The sequence below is a fragment of the Prosopis cineraria genome, unplaced genomic scaffold, assembly GCF_029017545.1.
Source record: "Prosopis cineraria cultivar Desert tree isolate PC_DT_omini unplaced genomic scaffold, ASM2901754v1 PC274, whole genome shotgun sequence".
Classification (NCBI taxonomy): Eukaryota; Viridiplantae; Streptophyta; class Magnoliopsida; order Fabales; family Fabaceae; genus Prosopis; species Prosopis cineraria.
In genome coordinates, this window is record NW_026555601.1 from 1 (window position 1) to 19,239 (window position 19,239).

The window sequence follows — 19,239 nt, forward strand, 5'->3', positions numbered from 1 at the left end:
AATTAACTGTTCTTGGCACCATTTGAGCTAATTGAAGCTTTAGAAGTATTTGTTATTGAAAGATAAACTTTTAATCTCTTAAAAGTTTAATTAAGAAAATTAGTTTGTACATTATTTTTAGTTAGTTATAAATAATTAAAACTTTTTTTGGAAAAGAATAGTGTGTTTGAACATGTTAAATGCAAGTGTGGCATAAATTATTAATTCAAGTTTTGATAATATGATTTTGTATGTGAAGTTGTGGGATAAATGGCTTGTTTGAGCATAAACATGAGAACATGCATGAGAAATATGATGTGATAATAATGTGATTGTGACTGAGATCAAGAAGAAAGGTTGAGATTGTAAAAAATGAATAATGCTATGAATAGAAATAGATGTGAGTAAATTTGCTGTGATTGCATTATGCATATACTTGAGAATTTGTATGCCAAGAGTTGATGTATAAGTGATTGCTTATTAGAGCTAAGCATATATGCACTGTATGACCATGGAGGTAGGAGTTTACCCGAGAGTGGAGTAAAGATTCTAAATTCACTTGGTAAGGCCACCATTCAAAGTTCAATAGCTTATCCTTTTATTTTCATTGTTCTACTTGTTCTTGAGGGATTTGTCTCACTTATTTATTAAGGAACTTGACCTAATTAGTTTTTATCTATTTAGAAGGAGGCTAGTTTAAAAGTACGATATCTCATAATTGTTAGTATTAGAAAAATTATAATATTTATAAGTGGATGTAGTAGCCTTGGCTGAGCACTTTTCACAAGTGAAAGGCTTAGGTAGCCGCATCAAATGACAAATCTCACTAAATAGCCAAGAATTTCATGTCGAAGGTATTAATAGGGTATAAGGATGGCATTGATCATGTGTATTATTATATGATCACATGGTTATTATTATTGTAGTTTTGCATAACTTGACAGGGGCACATAATTGTTAGTATTATATCCTTTTATGTGTATCAATGATTATTATTGATATAAGTTTTGTTGTATGATTGTACTTAATCACATGGTTGTTAGTAGTATTGTGATTGTGACAAATATTTTGAACGAAAAGCTTAAACTTGTGAAATTTGTGTAAATGACTTGAATCATTATAATTGATTATCATGTATTTATATAGGCTAGATTAACTTTGATTACTGAGTGGTTATACTCACTCATTTCTCTCTAATACTTACAAGGCCTACTCGAACCAAGATAAGAGAAAAGTATTAGAGGCTTAGACATTGGTTCCTAATTTATAGACCTCTATTATTTTGTAATGTGGTTTGATTTGATAATTGCCAACTAGGTATCTATACTATTATGACTTACTTACACTATTAGTTGATCAGATTTAAATATGTATTTTGAGCCTTGAATTGTATATGACATGTTTGCAAGGTCTAAAAAAAGGTTGAAATACTAGTGCAAGTAAGAAAATATATAAATGCATAAATGCGATGGTTTATGAGTCTATTTATGAGAATTTGTTTCCACCTTCTATTTTTGTGTTCAAGAGGTTGGGAGTTAAACATGTGATATTTATATTATGAAATGTTATGGTATGTTGCACAAGTTCTTTTTAGTTTATTGAGTGCGATCTAGGGGTTTTGTAAGCGTATGACACTTAGTAGAAAAATTGGACACCCTAGTGGAGTTTAAAAGTAAAAAAGAGTGAATTCATAAAGGCTGTCAAACTTTTGAATGAAAAATAATTTGTGAGTGAAAACCAACACTAGTAAGTTAGAGTTTTTGAAATAACTTTCTAAAACACTTAGATCACCTCAATTGAATGTCAGACGGAGGAATGAGGCACGTATGAAGTTTTGATAGTAAACATTGATGTCAAACTTGTGTAATATGTCATGGTGCATGGCAAAAAGATAAATATGTTATAGCGCACCTCCACTTCACTATACTAAATAGTCATTTTTCAACTTAAATACAAATGCTTTAAGTCAATATTCCATATTTTTATAAACACATTTTGCTTTGATTTTATATTTATGAAAGTATATTAGAGGGTCTTTAAAACTCGGGGGCCCATTTATATGATTTTACAAACTTGATAATCTTTAGGTTAATTCTGTGATTACCATAATGAATGAGTTAAAGTGGGATGACCTTATAACTAGTAATTAACTGAACCAAATCAATGTTTCATCAATTCTAAGAGTCAGTAAACTTTACACTTTTCTCTCTTGAATTGCAAGGCTGGATAAGATGGAACGCAAAGAATGAAGCAAGGAGCTTGAACACAAGAAGAACACATTGGCAGAATCTATTCGCCCAAGCCTGCTGGAATATTTAGAAAGCAAGATACAAGAAACTCTACTCAGAAGATGAGATTCGAGAAAGTGATATTGCCTTCTTTAGCAATCAACAAATCTGTAATGATATGAAGCTTTTATCCAAAACCAATCATTTGAATAAAAGAAGCACTAGTTATGATACTAATTGGAAACCATCTAAATTCGGATAGGTTAGACTAGACACTGATGATGCTGTTAACATTAATAGAGCTGCTGCTTGTAGAGGCATCATAAGAATGACAAAGGAAATTAGATCAAAGGCTTTTTCAAGTATCTTGGCTTTCAAACAACTGCTAAGTTTATGGGAATCTACGAAGGGCTTATCCTCTATTGGGAATGAAAAATTATACAAAATTAATGTTCATTTGGATTCGATGGAAGCACTTTTCTCATCAACTACACCTACTCTGGAAGTCATCTTTTCTCCGACATCATTACAAAAATCAACGATCTCACAATGAGGAATTGGGTGGTCATATTTGATCATGTTTATAGAGACTCAAATAGATGTGCTTATTGTTTAGCCTACTAGATATCTCATGATAATTTTAATACTACAATATTTGATGTCCCTCCGCATGCTTATAGAAGCCTTTTGGCTTTAGACATGACTAAATCTTAGTTTTTTTGCACAGCTTACTATGGCCATGTATTAAAAAAAAAAATTCTAGGAGTTAGCATCAATTTGGTTTTTTCATGGATCAAGTTTAAGGTTTTTTTATAGATATTTTTTGTTGTGTGTGTGTATGCATGCTTACTAATAATTTTTAACTATTAATTATTAATTTCAATGAAAAAATATCTCTTGATAGCAAAATAATATTTTTAATAATTATTTAACACATTACTCGTCTGATCCTATTTATATAGTAGAGAGAAAAGAAAAATTTTAATTCTATTTATAGGATACTTGTTAATTTTTAAGGCTCCTCTTTACATTTTTGCTTTTTATTAAATGCTTTGAATTAAAATAACAGTAATAAGATTTAAGAACACTAATTAGGGTAAAGGTAAAAACTTGTTAAATTTTGAGACAATTTAATGAGGTTTATGGTTTTCTTTGGTTCTAACAAAACATGCTGGAAGTGATTTATAAATAGGTTTAGAGGGAGTAACTATTAAAAATTAATTATAAAATATTTTATTTTTTACCAACTAATGTTATTGTTATCCTTGAAAGACTTAATTATAAAATTAAAAACTATTATAAATAATTCTATATCATATTTAAATAATTTTAGGATATTTTTAACTGGTGATTTGTTTATAACTAAATTTGATAAAAAGAAAATATTAAATAAATTTATCAAAATATATATAAATAGCTATAATAAAATTTGATTTGATTTAGTTTAATTTTTTTTAAAAAATAAAAACTTAAATAAAAAAATAAATTTATAATAAATTCGGAAGCTTTGGTTCGATTTAGTTCGCTTTGGATCTTTTGAACATGTGACCTGACCTTTTCCAGGAACGGGGAGTGCTCCCTGACTCAATTCTTATCTTGGATGAATGAAGAGTAAAAGAGGACCTGAGCTTGAATGGTGAAATTAGTAGACGGAGGACCAAGGACACGGAGTAGCATTTTGGAACAGAAGAAACAGTCAAACAGGTATCTGTTTCAGATTCTTTCACTTGCTGTGTGTGTTTGATGCAACCTTAGGATGTTTTGGAGTGAATCATTGCCTGATGTGCAACGGGGAATACCTCTAGTTCGATTCAAGATTATGAATTGACGATGGCTGCTCTAATATTTTGGGTAGTTGCTGCCTGTTTGTCTGCCTAACTTTCTGTATCTTCAATTTCTAAGTGCTGTTTGAATTGGGAATGCGTATTGCACTGTGAAGATCAGCCATTATTTTCCTGATTGAACGCATACATGGGTGATGTATAAAAAGGAAATGAAGAATAAGAGTCTGTCTTTTACCCTTGTTGCTGCTTTCGGTTGTGTTTAGATTGAGGATTTTGTTGCAAGAGGTGAGCTCATTATCATGATTTGGCAGCTGGGGAGTGGTTTCTTCTTTTTCTTTCATTTTCTTCCGTTGTGCTTCTTGTCTGATGTTTTTTTTTTTTTTTTTAATATGGAAGAAGGGAAGTATGGTGATATTTAGTTAGGAGTGGATTAATTTGTGGAGTTCTGTTGCTAATAGAAATTGGGTTATAACTTCGCCTACTCTGATGATAAGTTTCTTGCGTGAAAATTCATCAGAATTTTTTTGTTATATCAACTATGGTGTCTTGCTCCTTATATGAATTGTAGGAGTAAATTCTGGTCCATGCAGTTTGCAGCGTTTCGGTTAATAGGAGGTCAGGGCTTTTTTTTTATTGAAAAAAAAAATCAGGGTTGAACCTCTAGCAAGACCTGCTGACCTGTCTGATTTGGCATAAACTCATTTAGTCTTGGTCAAAGCTTTTACAACTATGCCTTTGTTTAAATTGTGGTTTGAAGTTGGGTTTTAAATTCTGCACAAACTCTTGTTTTCCCTTGCCTGTTAGCATGATTTAATCATGCTTTTGGTCTTAAATCTGTGCTAAGAATGCTAAGCTAATTTGAGCGTTAATTCACAAGCTCCACCTAAGATTTACCTTGGAAATTTTGAATGTCATTATTCAGTACCATTTGGCATTTCATTCCTACTATGAGTCTAATTCAGCTAGACAACAATGATGGCTGCTGTGATCTTCATGAAGCAGCAAAGTCCTATCTTTGAGTCTAACCTGTTCTCCCTCTTCAATCCCCAGTACTATTCCACTTTCACTTTGACACTGTGTTCACAGTTAATGCCCTCAAACAATATGCAAAACCCAGAACATTTTAGATATCAAGTTCAATCGTAATATCCCTAAATTCTTCCAAAAACCCTAGCTTGGAGAACCAGAACAGGCTGTTTGGTCAAAACTCTAGAAATTTCAATCTTAGCATTGTGAAAACTTTCTCAACTTCCTATGTGAATTCCAGAGATCCTTTTGTCATCAGCGGCAAAACCCTGATTTGTGTCATCCAATAAATCATCTTCAGAATCTCAGAACCCCCAAAGTTTGAAGGCATATTGTAGTTAAAACCCTGACTTCACCCACCAAGAAATTGTGGGGCCTGCCATTGATTGAACTGACTAGACCCATTTTTTTGGCTCTTGGATCAACGTCCTATTTCTCTAACTTTGATTAAAGTCATAAGGTACTTTTCCCTTTTCCCAACAGTTTGCAATTATTCTCTCTTTGCTTTGGTTCAGACTTCAGAATGATGCACTATGAAGCACAGATATTTTAAAAAAGTAAACGTATCCATATTTGATACGATACTTGTAGGATTCTTTGGCATACGTATCCATATTCTAATATCTGTAATATGATTTTTTTTTCAATAATTTTTTACCATATCACTTAAAAGAAACACTTATCATTTTGTTAATTGTTATAAATATCATTATATTATTTTAGAAATTTTTGTTTAAAAATCAAAATACCTATACCTATATCATAAAATGTTGAAATATATATTATAAGCCTCCCTATACCCATATCCTAAAATTTTGAAAATTTGCCATATCCCTGTCTCATGCTGTATTTTATCGGATACTCATACATGTATCTATGCAACCTAGATGATGCAAGCAGTTGTTTTTACAATACCACAGCACTTGTTTCATAATGATAAAGCAGTGCTAGATTCATGGGAATCACCATTCCTTTGGTAAAACTGATGCTTAAGTTTTAGACCTTTTCATGTCTATCAGAATCTAGAGGTTGGTCTTGAACATGATTATATATGCGTTGACTACCATAAGCACATTTCTTTTTGATAGAATCTGCAAATTTTTTGCAATATAAGAAGATATATGAGAAAGATACAAAATATAGTACATATTGTGTGTTGGTAAGTAGGTAGAAGGACGGCAGGATTAGAATCAATCACACTAACTGAAGGATCCTTTTTGTCATGAAAGCATTCACATTGCTCCCCTCTGAAACATGCTCCACGAGCAAAGAAAAGGATCCACAAGCTTAAAATTAACAAACTGCGCCGATGAGTAATCACAAGAAAGGAGTCTGCAATTGATTTGAATGACTCGAAGGCAATAGTGGAAATTAGAAATTTTGATTTAAATCAATACACACAGAAGAAAAGGGGGGAAAGCCTTGAAGGTGTTAGATAAATTCTGGTCGCCTTCCTCTTTGTTATAATTCAATTTATTCTCTTTGTTCTGATGCTGAGTTTGTAAATGGTGTTCATTACAGATTCATGCCTTGTTTTTGCACCAATTCTCTTGCTATAAGTGATGATTGCATTTGGACATTTTTCATGATGAACTTCAGTAGATTATGGTTTCTCAGTTGGGTGTTGTATGCAGAGAATGCGTTATTTATTAGGCAAAATTCAGTTGCACTTTTGAACAAATATGTTGCATTGGAGTTCCTGAGATTTGATTGGAAATTCATTGCGATGTGTGTACGTGTGTGTGTGGACGTTGGATTTTTTGGTAATTATTGCTCATATTTTATTGTGACTTTTTCCCAAGTGGACAATAAGCACGGATATTTCTTTTGGAAAATGTATTGAGTTTTATATTCTATGATGAAAGTAATGTTTACTTGGCAGTGACACATTTGCATTCTTTAGATTCACTTATGCATCTATATGTCTCTATGGTTGTCTAGGAACTTAAATGAGCCATGATTATCAAGAAATGAAATCAATATGTATCTTTTTTTTCCATTTTTGGTGATAATGTACAATTCTTCCCAAAACAGAACATTCAACAAATGCTGGCGTTTTCTTCCAATGCTTTCCATACATCAATGTTCTTTGGCCCCTTCAGGTTATAGGCTATTAAAGTTCTCAGATAGTAGCATCACATCCCTCCTTAGATTTTGCAAGACCATTGGGCATCTAAACCAAGTCCATGCGCAAATCATCAGCAAAGGATTAGAGCAAGATCATTATGTCATTGCAAAGTTCATTTCCCTCTCCAATTCCCTTGCTCCTCTCAATTATTCAGTAAGTGTTTTTGATCGTGTTATCAGACCTGACACCTTGCTTTGGAACTGTCTCATTAGAGGGTACTGCCAAAAGAACTCCTTTGTGGATGTTCTTGATGCTTTTTTACGCATGAAGAGAGCGGATTGTCTTTCTGATAGCTACACATTCCCATATGTGATTAAAGCATGTTCTAACTTATGCATTGTGCGGGAAGGAAAATCAATTCATGGATTAACTGTGAGGTGTGGGTTTGAACAGTGTATGTTTGTAGGTACGAGTTTGATTGACATGTATGGGAAATGCAGGAAGACTAGTGATGCTCGCAAGGTATTTGATGAGATGACGGAGAGAAATGTTGTTTCTTGGACAGCTATGGTGGTTGGGTATGTAGCTGTTGGAAATGTTGTGGAGGCAAAGAGGTTGTTTGATGTAATGCCACAGAAAAATGTTGCTTCATGGAATGCAATGATTCAAGGGTTTGTAAAAATGGGAGATTTGGGCAGTGCTAGAGGTGTATTTGACTCCATGCCTGAAAAGAATGTAGTTTCCTTTACGACTATGATTGATGCCTATGCAAGAAGTGGTGATATGGTGTCCGCTAGGTTATTGTTTGATCAATCCTCAGATAAAGATCTTGTTGCTTGGTCTGTATTGATATCAGGGTATGTCCAGAATGGTCAGCCTAATGCAGCATTGCTAATTTTTCTAGAGATGGAGTCTTTGAATGTTAAGCCTGATGAGTTTATATTGGTCAGCTTGATGTCTGCTTGTTCCCAGTTGGGGTGTATAGAACTCACACAGTGGGTTGATTCTTATGTAAGCAAGAGCTTTATTGATCTTCAACAAAATCATGTGATGGCAGCTCTTATGGATATGAATGCAAAGAGTGGAAACTTGGAGAGGGCACTAAAACTGTTTGAAAACATGCCTAAAAGAGATGTAATTTCATATTGTTCAATGATACAGGGGTTGTCAATTCATGGGCATGGAGTTGAAGCTATAAACCTCTTCAATAAGATGCTGACAGAAGGACTAGTTCCTGATGAAGTGGCCTTCACAATTATCCTGACAGCTTGTAGTCATTCTGGACTAGTTGATGAAGGTTGGAACTATTTTAATTCCATGAAGCATAAATTCTGCATTAGTCCTTCTCCTGATCACTATGCATGTATGGTTGATCTTCTTAGCCGATCAGGGTATACAAGGGCTGCCTACGAACTTATAAAATCATTGCCTATAGAACCTCTTGCTGGTGCTTGGAGTGCACTTCTTGGGGCTTGCAAGCTATATAGCGATCCAGACTTAGCAGAGGTTGTTGCTAATCGACTATTTGAGCTTGAGCCTCAAAAAGCTGCTAATTACGTGCTATTGTCTAATATCTATGCTGCTGCAGAGCGATGGATTGATGTTTCCACTGTGAGGAATAAGATGAGGGAAAGGGGTGGGAGAAAGATACCTGGCTACAGTCAGATTTAGTCCAGAGCTGAAGTTGTGTTACAAACATGTATTTTATTGAAATTGTTAGCTTCCTGAGATGATTTATAAGTCAAATCATTGATTCGAACACTCTAGGATAGATTGAGAATATGGTTGTTGAGATAGGAGTAGCAAACTTGAGCTAGAACCGGAATTATTGATATCAGGGGATGAATTTCGTCAAATTGAGAATATTAGCTATCAGTTAAGTTGTCCAAGTGTTGATTTCATGGGGATTGTATTGACCGTAGCTTTGTGGATACCTTCGCAATGGGGGTTTAGCTTTGATTCATTGACATAGAGGGTTAACTATTCTGTTGATTTTGGTTGAGTAGATACCATTCCATTTTACAATTTTATCACTCGCCTGAGATGCTTTATTTTCAAGCCCATGTAAATTTCAAAGATGATGTGTTTTCTTCACCATTAACAAACCACTCTCTTCAGGCATTGATATCTTCTGTTATTTGTGCTACTTTTAGGAGACAGGCTCCAACAATGTTTTTCTCTTTCTCTTCATTAGAAGTTAAATGCGTGGAATCAATGGAATCCAGTGACTAATTCTGAAAGTTTCCTATGACTGATGATTAGGAAGTATGAGTAGTATGGTTTAACTTGAATGTCGCTTTAATTATTGCTATGGGGATGCTATATGAACAGTTTTTGCGTGGCCAGTTTCTAGATAAATGAAAACAGAGTTCTTGTACCTCATACATGTCTGATTTTTTATGGCCGGGATTTGGTTTCCAAATGTCTGTCGCGGACAACAATTCTGACTTCAGAGCTTTTGCCTAGGTTCAAACCAGACAAAGAAGTGGTGCATTAGAACGAAGCTGGATAACGTGTGTGAGCCGAACTCAACTTAAGCAGAGACTATGGTTTTGTGGTCATATCCACCTACAGCACGGCAGCTAGTTATAACTGCCAGTGCATTTATCACCGGTGCTTCATTATTCGCCGTTGGTGCTTATCTCTCTCTGACAAATATAGGTCCTCAACAAGCTCGGGCAAAGGCTCGCAGTGAATTAATCAAGAATCGTCTCCGTAAGATGTTGGATGATTGATATGGATATTTATTTCACTCTCTGGCTCTTTTGCACCATCATCTCTGGTTCCAGCTCTTTGGCATGGTAGCTCAATTTCCTTGATATTACATTTGATGTAACATCTGACCATTTAGGGATTTTCGTGGGATCATAAAATGGAGACAGACACGATGGTAACTCCCAATTAGTGGTGTAATTGCTAAAATTGTTCCTTGTACTGTTTCGACATAAAAACGTTGCTTGAATCATAGGACTCAGTTAGATAATGGAGACTTCGTTTCTTGTTTCCTAAATGTATGAGCTCTTTTCACAGTTCTTTTGGTTGTTTGCTTGTCATATCTAGGTGCGTTGTCAAAATATTGGTCGGGGAATTGTATATCACTCACTCCTTCAGTTTCATCTTGTGTCAAGTACTTTCAATGTTCAAGCTTTGGTTGACGATATATTTTGGTTGGAAATGAATGACAAGGCAGACATTTTGCTAATCCTCTAGAATTTGATCAATCCCTGTATGGTTTTTTAGTTCGTTTAGTTCTTATCAGGAAATGTTACATTTATATTTGTAAGATAGTTATAGTTTAAAAAAATGTACGTGGTAAATTAAATTTCACAAGATGTGATTTTATCCTCCATTTTTAGGATTATTATTATTATTATTATTGAATTCTATCTTATTGCTCAATAGCATTCCTGTCGCTAGGGTTATTTTTCAATTAATATGTTTTATTCTTTTTTTGCATTTTACACTTAACCTAGTACTTTTCTATAAGAAAGGAAGACACACACCTATACATGTGTACAAACACGTAATGCTAAGTTCAAATTAAGGCTCTTTTCTAATGAGGAAGATAGTGTTGTCATTAAAACAATTGTGAATATTTAACATGATTTATAGTATATTGAAAGTTTAGTGAATGAGATTTTAGGACCATGATGAATGTATATGATGTGAAGGAGCATGCCATCATGTCTTGTAATGGCCTTTATGATGGCTAATACCTTGATTATGACTAGTGTATTAGAGAAGGATCTTTGAGGTTTAATTGTGCTCAATAATCTATTGGTTTTGATCAAAACTTAATTTTGATAGGGAAAAAAACTACTCATAGTGCTATGGTCAAAATGTGATAACAAACACCAAAACAACACCAAACACATATTAAATAGTATACTAATTCTTTGGATGAATATGAAGTTCACGTAGTATTTTCCTTTCCTTTCCTTCCCTTTTCTTTTCTTAAAAAAAAAAAAATCGACTCACTTTTCAAGTTTTGTGAGGCTAGATTATTTTTATAAAAAAATTACATTTAAATATTCGATCTCTAATCCACAAAGATGAAAATGCCCTAATGTAAATGTGATAATGATTCACCCTAAAGTTACATTGATATTTTTTTGTACCAAATGGTCTCATTTTAAAGTTATATTGGATGAGAATTGAATAGACTTAAGAGACAAAAATTGTTGGTTTAATTGACTGAAGAGTTCAAATCCTAAAATATATAATTGCCTTGAATGAAGGTCCCCGTTTAATACAATAATGAAAGTATTTTTGATGGAATCCTATTGAAATGGAATTGAGATATAAAAATATGTTTGGTATAATAAAATTTTATATAATTTTTAATTTTATAAATGCATTTATAATATGAAAAGACTAAATATATGGCTAACAAATTTAAAAGATAACAACTCTATTACTAACAACTAATGGTGAAAAGAGGGGAAAGAGCAATGCCATGAAATTAGCCCAATTTCACTTGTGATAACGATGAGATTGGATTTTTAGTATTTTGGCTAAATCAGATTTCATGAGAAGTCTAAAAGGCATGTAATCTTTAAAAGTATATTCAAACTACATTTAAAATATGCTTTTGTTAAATTTAACAAATAATTAAATTTTTAAAATGTATTTTTAATAAATATAAATTAAAATTTAAACAGGCACTTAAATTGATACATATTAAACTATTAAAGCCTGATTCCAATTTCATTTTTGATTTCAATGTACCAAACAAGGCCAACAATGTTGAAAGCATCCCCGAGCAATCTATGAAACTGTCATGAGTATGTACCACGCAGCGGGTCTGGATTAATAATAATCAGAGTCATGATAATATTTCTAGCCTTTACCCTGAAGGCATTTGAATCTTATTAGCGAGTTATTACTCTTCTTGATTTCAAAAACAAAAGGCCTAGAGAAGCCCAAGAACGACAGTGCAAGGATTGTCGCAATGCACGAGTGCTAAAAGTGACGCATTTATACCAATCAACTGCGCAGACGAGAGATCATCCTGAAGAACAAGTCGTGGTGTGCATGAATTTACAGCCATGACATTACTGGAAAACCCAAATTTCACAGGACGAATTACGAAAGTCATGATACCAAGCGGGACCTTACAAATGCTCCGTCGAGGCGCTATTGCGAAAGAATTAGTGAAGGAACAAGGAAACCCTAGCATTACTCGCAGCCAAGATCCATGTTAGCATTGTGATGTTATGAAAGAGCCTTTAGATACTCTTCAGCAACTTGGAAGAAGTTAAGGACGGTCTTTAAACGTCCAGGAAGGAGTCTCGGAGGCTGTTAACACAGAGCTAAAGGGAGCTTATGCTAGTGAAGACACAAATATAAGTTCTTTTATCCTTTTTAATCTGCTTTTACTCCATTCTTTAGCTTAGGATGCAATTGTGTAATTCTAGCTTGATGTTTTCTTTTCACATGTGTTTCTAGAACCCTGACCGGCGCAGGATAAGTTGCCTTGTTAGGGGGGTAGGTTAACTTCTGCTACTTTGAACAATTAAAGATTGCTACTTCAATTCTTTTGATCCAGTTAACTTTCCATGTCACATGATTGTTGGTAATGGTTATATGTTATGCATACTTCGTTTTTTCTATCGTTTTCATGATAAGGGATGTCATGTATGATGAATTGTGGGTTAATTTCCTATGCATTCATGTTCATCCCTTGCATGATTAAGTAACCTGGCATCCAATCACTGCCTGTTTAATCCTAGGATGAATCTAGAATGACAAGACGGTGAACATGTTAACGGAAGTTCTAGTCAACAAAATTAATCACGACAACCGGTCTATGTGCATTGACTTCAATTGAACCAAAGGTGACAAGCGTTGGAGTAAATGTTGAAGGTGAGATTTTTCTCCAAAAAAAAAAATATTGAAGATGAGATCTAGGTGACACTAGATTGACCTTTTAAAACCATTTTTTGCGAATTGAAAGCAATTTGAATATAAACTTCTATCCGTTGATTTTTTCCAAACATATTTTTCTCTCCATTTTAGTTTATTTGTTTGCATCCATTGCAACCACGCTTACTTCTTACACGTGGGGAGGTTTGTGATACATCTACCTTCCTTATGGGTAAGACCTTGGAGTATTCCTATTCTGGGTTTGAATTTTAAAACCGTGATTTAATAGTGTACTACTAGACCTTGTCTTCTTGCAAAAGAGCCTTATTCCAATGTGATCAGATAACTAGGGTGAGGTTCCACTGGCCCTACATTCTGAGGACACTCCTGCAACAAGAATGATGTGAAAACCCATTAGATATAGTATAGAAATTATATGTTCACCAAAGAGATAAAAGGTTAACCAGTATTACATTATCATTTAAGCTTACAACTTATGAGGAAGATTGTATTGCCTTAAACAAGGAACTTTCAACATCTTAGTATATCCTTTTGACACATGTCAATATAACTATCTTTGTTCCTTAGGCTCTAGATCAGTCTCAGGAACAAGTACTCTTAACTTCTTATGCAATTAAGTATTAATCTTAGGAAATCAAAAGCCAGTGAATAAAGACAATCCTATAATTCTGTTGAATGTATATCTTACATGAGTTGAGTCTTGAGGGCTTCCTAGAGTTAGGGTAGCTTTCAAGACTTAGAGCGATTACAAAAATACTTACAGATAATTATGTCACATCCTTGCTAATTCATTGAATTTACTTTATATAGATTTATACATAATCAAGCTTCGATTTCAAGGAAGAGAAGAAAAATGTAGTAATAGTTTATACAATCACTATTTCAGACTTTGCATAAAGAGAAGAGGATGACCATCGTCACTATCTATTATAGCTTTAAGATGAACACAAACGAGACTATCTGTTTACAAGATAGATGCCATTTGGTTGACATCAGAAGAGGATCAAGGCAAACACAAGAGAATTGGATGGATTTAGCGATTCAATTTAGAAATCTTCAATGGCGAAACACTATGTTTAGGGTGTTTAAATGGAAGGCAAGATTTTCAAGGAATTGAATTCACATCATGTTTGTCAAGAAAAGTACTAATCTAATGCATCACATCATTGGCTTCAAAACGGTGTGCTTTGATGTTATATCTTGTGTGGCCTGATAAGGCTTATGGATCAAGCAAATGGCTAGGATTAAACGGAAAATTGACGTTTTCGTATCTTTGATCACGTGATGCATCCCATCTACATGCCAGTTAGGCTTGATTATGTAACTGCTATGCAAGGACATTTTCATTACTCCAAGAAGGGGCTGAAGGAACAGCACGGAACTCCTATTCGTAACCTCAAATCTACTTCAGATTTGTGATTCTTAGCAACCAATTTCACAGATCTCCCTATGTCTAAGAGGTAAATTTCTTTTTTTTTTTTTTTAACTCTCGAATTCAACTAAATCTATGTTATTGCTCTGTTAATCAAGTAAATTTTCAATTTTTTTTACAGCTAACATTCAATTGTCTCCCCTTTCTTTATGTTCACTGTGATTTTCTTGGTTTTCACTCTTTTTTTTTTCTTAATATATGTATAGTTCAGGTGTGAAAGAAGAAATAAAGGGCATTTGTAAGTCATGGTTGGTTAGAAGGTTAATTTGAACAAGTAATAATGATTGTGAAATTGGTTTTTCTTACCTATTATGGGTTCCTTAGCATGAATGATAAATAAGGAAGCCTTCCCTGCAATTTAGTTACCTCTTTAATGTCTAGCCTATGTTATATCCGGGCTGGTGATGCTATAGGTATATTTTTATTTAGTGTGGAATCAAAGTGCTAATATGATAACTCCTTTCTTCCAACATCTTCTAGGCTTTTTCCTATTTTCTTCTATGTATATTAATTGAAATGATAATGTGTATTTTTCTCTATGTGTGTTAACTCAACATCGATAAAACACAATGGCATTGTGAAATCCATATAGCCGACCCCTCCTAAAGGGATAAGGTTGCTTCCTGTTTTTGTTGTTATTCTTGTGTATTAACTCAACATCTCCAAGGAAGTTATCAGGTGAGATCTTTTGGTCAATGGTATATTTGAAAGTTAATTGCTGATAGAGTATAATGATGTTGTGCAATCATGTAACTGAGCTCATTTTGTGAAATAAGGCTTGTTGTTAGTGTTGTTGTTGTGTATTAACTCAAGTTGGTTACTCTACTCTTCAATCTTTGAGTTATTTAGATAAATTATGGGCCTCTTTTTCTTCTAATTACTTATTGTTGTAATTTGTTCATTTTAAATTTGTGGATCCTTTAGGTATTGCAAGTTCTTTGCTCGTGGAGCATGTATCAAAGGGAACCAATGTGAATATTCTCATGACAGAAAGAATCCTTCAATTAATGTGCTTCCTTCATATTCTGCCTCCCTTCTACCTACTTACCAATTATTGATACTTAGCACGTTTGTGTTTCTTTCATCATACTTAAATATATTTTTTTTAAAAAAAATGAAAACAGATTTGTAGGTTCCATCAGAAAGGAATATGTGCTTTTGGTGGTCAATGCAAATATAAACATATCCAAACTTCTCAAGCACAGTCTTCAGAACATGGAAGCCAGCTCCTAAATTTTGATAGACATGGAAAGAGTATAAAACTTACGCATCAAGATTACCAAAGGAATTGTGATGCCAGTGAACCCAGTACTGCTTTACCATCAAGAAAAAAGTGTTCTTGTGTTCCTGGAGAACGATGTGTTTACTGTAAAAAGTTCTGCTTGTATCACTCTGAACCAAATGAAAAAGAGGAGCATCTGCAAACTTGTGAGAAAAAGGAAAATTATCTTGAGACTTTGAATAAAAGTCAAGAAATAGAATGCAGAATTTGCTATGAACGTGTTCTTTCAAAGCCTGAAGGAGATGAATGTAAGTTTGGTATTCTTTCTGAGTGCGATCATCCTTTCTGTTTATCATGCATCAGGAATTGGCGTAATAGTGCTCCAACCTCAGCAATAAAGAGAAATGTGAAGACCTGCCCCATGTGCCGGAAGTTATCATATTATGTGATTCCAAGTAGTATTTGGTATTTTACAATGGAAGAGAAACAGGACATTATTGACAACTACAAGACAAGCTGCAAGTAATTTCCCATCTACTCAATTGTCCCTGCGTGTTATTGGTTTAATGATCATTAAATTCAAGTTTCTATATAGAAGAGCTAAAACTTTGGGAAAATTTGAATAATTTACTCTTTTATTTAATTTTGGTCAATTGTTGAAGGTTTCATAAGTGGTCATTGATGGGGAAAATAGCCTTCCTTGTTAAATGGGATACAGTTTTTTTTTTTTTTTTGGGTTACACTCCACTAATTTTGCTGGGGGACAATGCCTAGTGAAGAGAAAAGAGCTGATTTAAGTTATACCAATAAGATCTTGAACAATTTTTTCTTGTCTGCTATCGTTTTTCTTTTCAGGTTGATTAATTGCAAGCTTTTTGACTTCGGAAATGGATATTGTCCCTTTAGGAATACTTGTTTCTACAGGGTAAATGTGTTTCCCTCTCTACAGTATATTCTGCTTATTTTTTTTTTTTTAACTTTGTAAGAGAGAGCCGTAAATGAAAATGTTCATTTGATTTTTCTGTGAAATTATTGTTTCTTTTTGCATAGCAATTGTCTGTATACCATCGAAAGTTCTCAGAAACTCTCAATTAGCTCCTTGTATCTAACTACGAACAACAATGAAATTTATTCCCACTTCTTTTTGTAACCATCTGCAGTCTGTAGGCATATTAAAGATTTTTCCTTTTCTTTTTCAATTGAGAACTATATTTTGTTGTGTTGCAGTAAATGCCACGCCTATTGTTTAAGGGGAAAAAAGAATGAAAAATAAGTAAATAAATAAATGAACTTAGAGAAGCAGTGTTCCAAAGTCCAAAATCAAGTTTCATTGGACCATGATACTGCATAAATTTCTAAAATTTGTACACAGGATTGTTGCCTTGCTGGTTAGTTGTGAGTGTTTTTGGATGACTTTGCTTTTTCATGTCTAATTATTTGCTGTAATAGGCATAGGCTAGATTAAAATTTTAACTTTCAGATTGATTTTGATGTTGTTACTTTCAGCATACTGTGAAGCCTGGTTCATATACATGGATACACCACAAACCACCGCCACCTCCACTCAGATCAACTTTTATGAATTTGCTTTATCAATCTGATTTGGGATCATTCATTCCTCCAAATTTGGAGCTTTTCAATGATATGGATTCATCAGAGATGACGCTCAATCAATTTGCTCTATCAGAGATGCCAGTTGGTTCACGGCAGTCTGATGCTGGCATTTCAAATGAAGAAACTGACCCTTTTAGCTTTATTGTTATGTCAGCAGTTTTAGATTCTAGTTCAGACACCACTGATTCTGAAGACTTGAATCTATTTGAGATTATGCCATTAACTGATCAGAGTCCGGATGGTTCATGGCGGTTTGGAACTGAAGGTTTTGATGATCAAGAAACGGATATTGTGCCTCCTCCAGCGGAGCAGGGTGGCTCATCTTTAGCTGATCCTGATATGCCTTCATCAGAGACACTTGGTAGTTCAAGTTTGTCTGGTCATGAAGATCCTGAAGAATCAAATAATGAGGAACGGAATCCAGTGGAGCCGTAATGATGCTGCTGTATTCTAGTGTGAAATAAGGGGAATTGTTAAATCTTTAGCTCAAACGAGGAGGGAGAGAGAGATGAGATTTACTTTTGTTCTGGTGAATCTCACACAGGTGAGCTTTACCTCTCCATTTCCTTTTTACTTTTTTCTCATCGGTTCTATTGAATTTTAATTTACTTAAAAGAATCTAGAGTGCTATTAGATCTATGATAAGTTTGCCGTCTTCCTTCTTGTACATTGGCTTTATTATGTGTGTGTAAATGCTTTTTGTGTATTGTTGATATGAAGTATCAATTGCTGCTTTATAAAGGGAGGATGACAATTAAGTCTCCAATGAATGAATAAATGACAGTTAAGTTCTTGACAAAATTTTTTACAAAATAAATTATAAATATTAATTCAATCAGTTATAAAAAGAAATTTTTGTTACAATTTAAGAGTTACATTTAATACTTAAATACTTAAATACAATTGAAACTCCTAGATTTATGATAATTTGGATTGATATTTTCAACTTATTTTTTTAAAAAATTTATTGAAAACTTAATTATCATTAATTTAATGTTTTGGAATCTAGCTGTCATTCTTCCCTTTATTAACATGTTGTACTAACTTGAGGAAGTTAGTTTGATGGTCAAATGTTGTGATTGTTTTTTGTGCTTTATTTTAAAACTTATTCTGTCCACTTTCATTCCTCACAAATTTTAATGCTAATTACTATTAGAATCTTTTTTTCAACTTTGGTGATTATCCTAAGTTTCTTTGGGAACCAAGAGCCTCTCCTCATCCCTTCGCCTCATTTTCCTGTCCTCTCCCCTCCTCAACCCATTCCCTCCTTTGCATCAAAAATTGAATAGTTGAGATTTAATATTTTATAAAATTATTATAATAATATTATATTAAAAAATAAATAAGTTTAAATTGTTAAAATTTGACATGAATAGTTCACAATTATAGATTAATTGTAGACTATTATCAAAACATTTTATAAAGTACTTTTCTTTCCTTCACTACAATTATTAATTATGCAAGGACCATGTTTGATAGAAGTTGGGGCCAATAATTTTACAAAAAAAGGATAGGGCCCAATAAGATCGTTGGGTCTCTAGCACATCTCAGCAAATTTTTTAAATAATTTTTATTAATTACAAAAGAGAATGGCTCACTAAATTTCTAAATGTTAAAATTTAATTTTTAAACTGAAAAAGTAGGAAGATAGGTTCTGAACTTCTCAAAATGTACACAGGATAAAGGATGAGACTCTTGTTCATTAAACATTAACACGAAAATAGATTTAAATTAGTATTAGTATTAGACTCAGTGTCAAACTCATCCGCCATCTTTCCTTAGTACACAAGAAAATATCTTCTACTAGTATGTTTTGTGATTAATAGATAGGAAAATATCTTAATACTGTTATTTTTATCACAAAAATTTTTACATTAAACTTTTAAATATCAATAAAATATTATTAAATATTGATACATTAAGTTTAATTTTTTAAAATAATAATAATTGACATAAAAAAATATTCATATGAAATTAATAGTGTTAAGATTAAGGGATTG

General features: G+C 33.4%; 2 protein-coding genes across 18 annotated transcripts; both read left to right on the forward strand.

Moving 5' to 3' along the window:
• The first annotated feature begins 3,750 nt into the window (after window positions 1-3,750).
• LOC129296174 (putative pentatricopeptide repeat-containing protein At5g37570) lies at window positions 3,751-10,247 on the forward strand. 11 transcript variants are annotated; one of them, XM_054934766.1, is made up of 4 exons: window positions 3,751-3,911; window positions 7,052-7,298; window positions 7,539-8,382; window positions 9,552-9,758. In XM_054934766.1, the coding sequence occupies exons 1-4, from the start codon at window positions 3,841-3,843 to the stop codon at window positions 9,620-9,622; spliced, it is 1,233 nt and encodes a 410-aa protein (XP_054790741.1). In that variant the 5' UTR covers window positions 3,751-3,840; the 3' UTR covers window positions 9,623-9,758. The 11 variants fall into 11 exon arrangements, with proteins under 11 accessions (XP_054790741.1, XP_054790744.1, XP_054790738.1 ...); XM_054934769.1 differs by lacking the exon at window positions 7,539-8,382 and having other exon boundaries at window positions 9,552-9,816; XM_054934763.1 differs by lacking the exon at window positions 9,552-9,758 and having other exon boundaries at window positions 7,539-9,202.
• A 1,739-nt stretch (window positions 10,248-11,986) lies between these two features.
• LOC129296176 (E3 ubiquitin-protein ligase makorin-like) lies at window positions 11,987-17,906 on the forward strand. Of its 7 annotated transcripts, XM_054934780.1 has the most exons (7): window positions 11,987-12,572; window positions 12,818-12,922; window positions 13,858-14,431; window positions 15,328-15,412; window positions 15,528-16,147; window positions 16,481-16,550; window positions 17,132-17,906. In XM_054934780.1, the coding sequence occupies exons 3-7, from the start codon at window positions 14,421-14,423 to the stop codon at window positions 17,672-17,674; spliced, it is 1,329 nt and encodes a 442-aa protein (XP_054790755.1). In that variant the 5' UTR covers window positions 11,987-12,572; window positions 12,818-12,922; window positions 13,858-14,420; the 3' UTR covers window positions 17,675-17,906. The 7 variants fall into 7 exon arrangements, with proteins under 7 accessions (XP_054790755.1, XP_054790752.1, XP_054790753.1 ...); XM_054934777.1 differs by having other exon boundaries at window positions 11,987-12,995; XM_054934778.1 differs by having other exon boundaries at window positions 11,987-12,950.
• The last annotated feature ends 1,333 nt before the right edge of the window (window positions 17,907-19,239 follow it).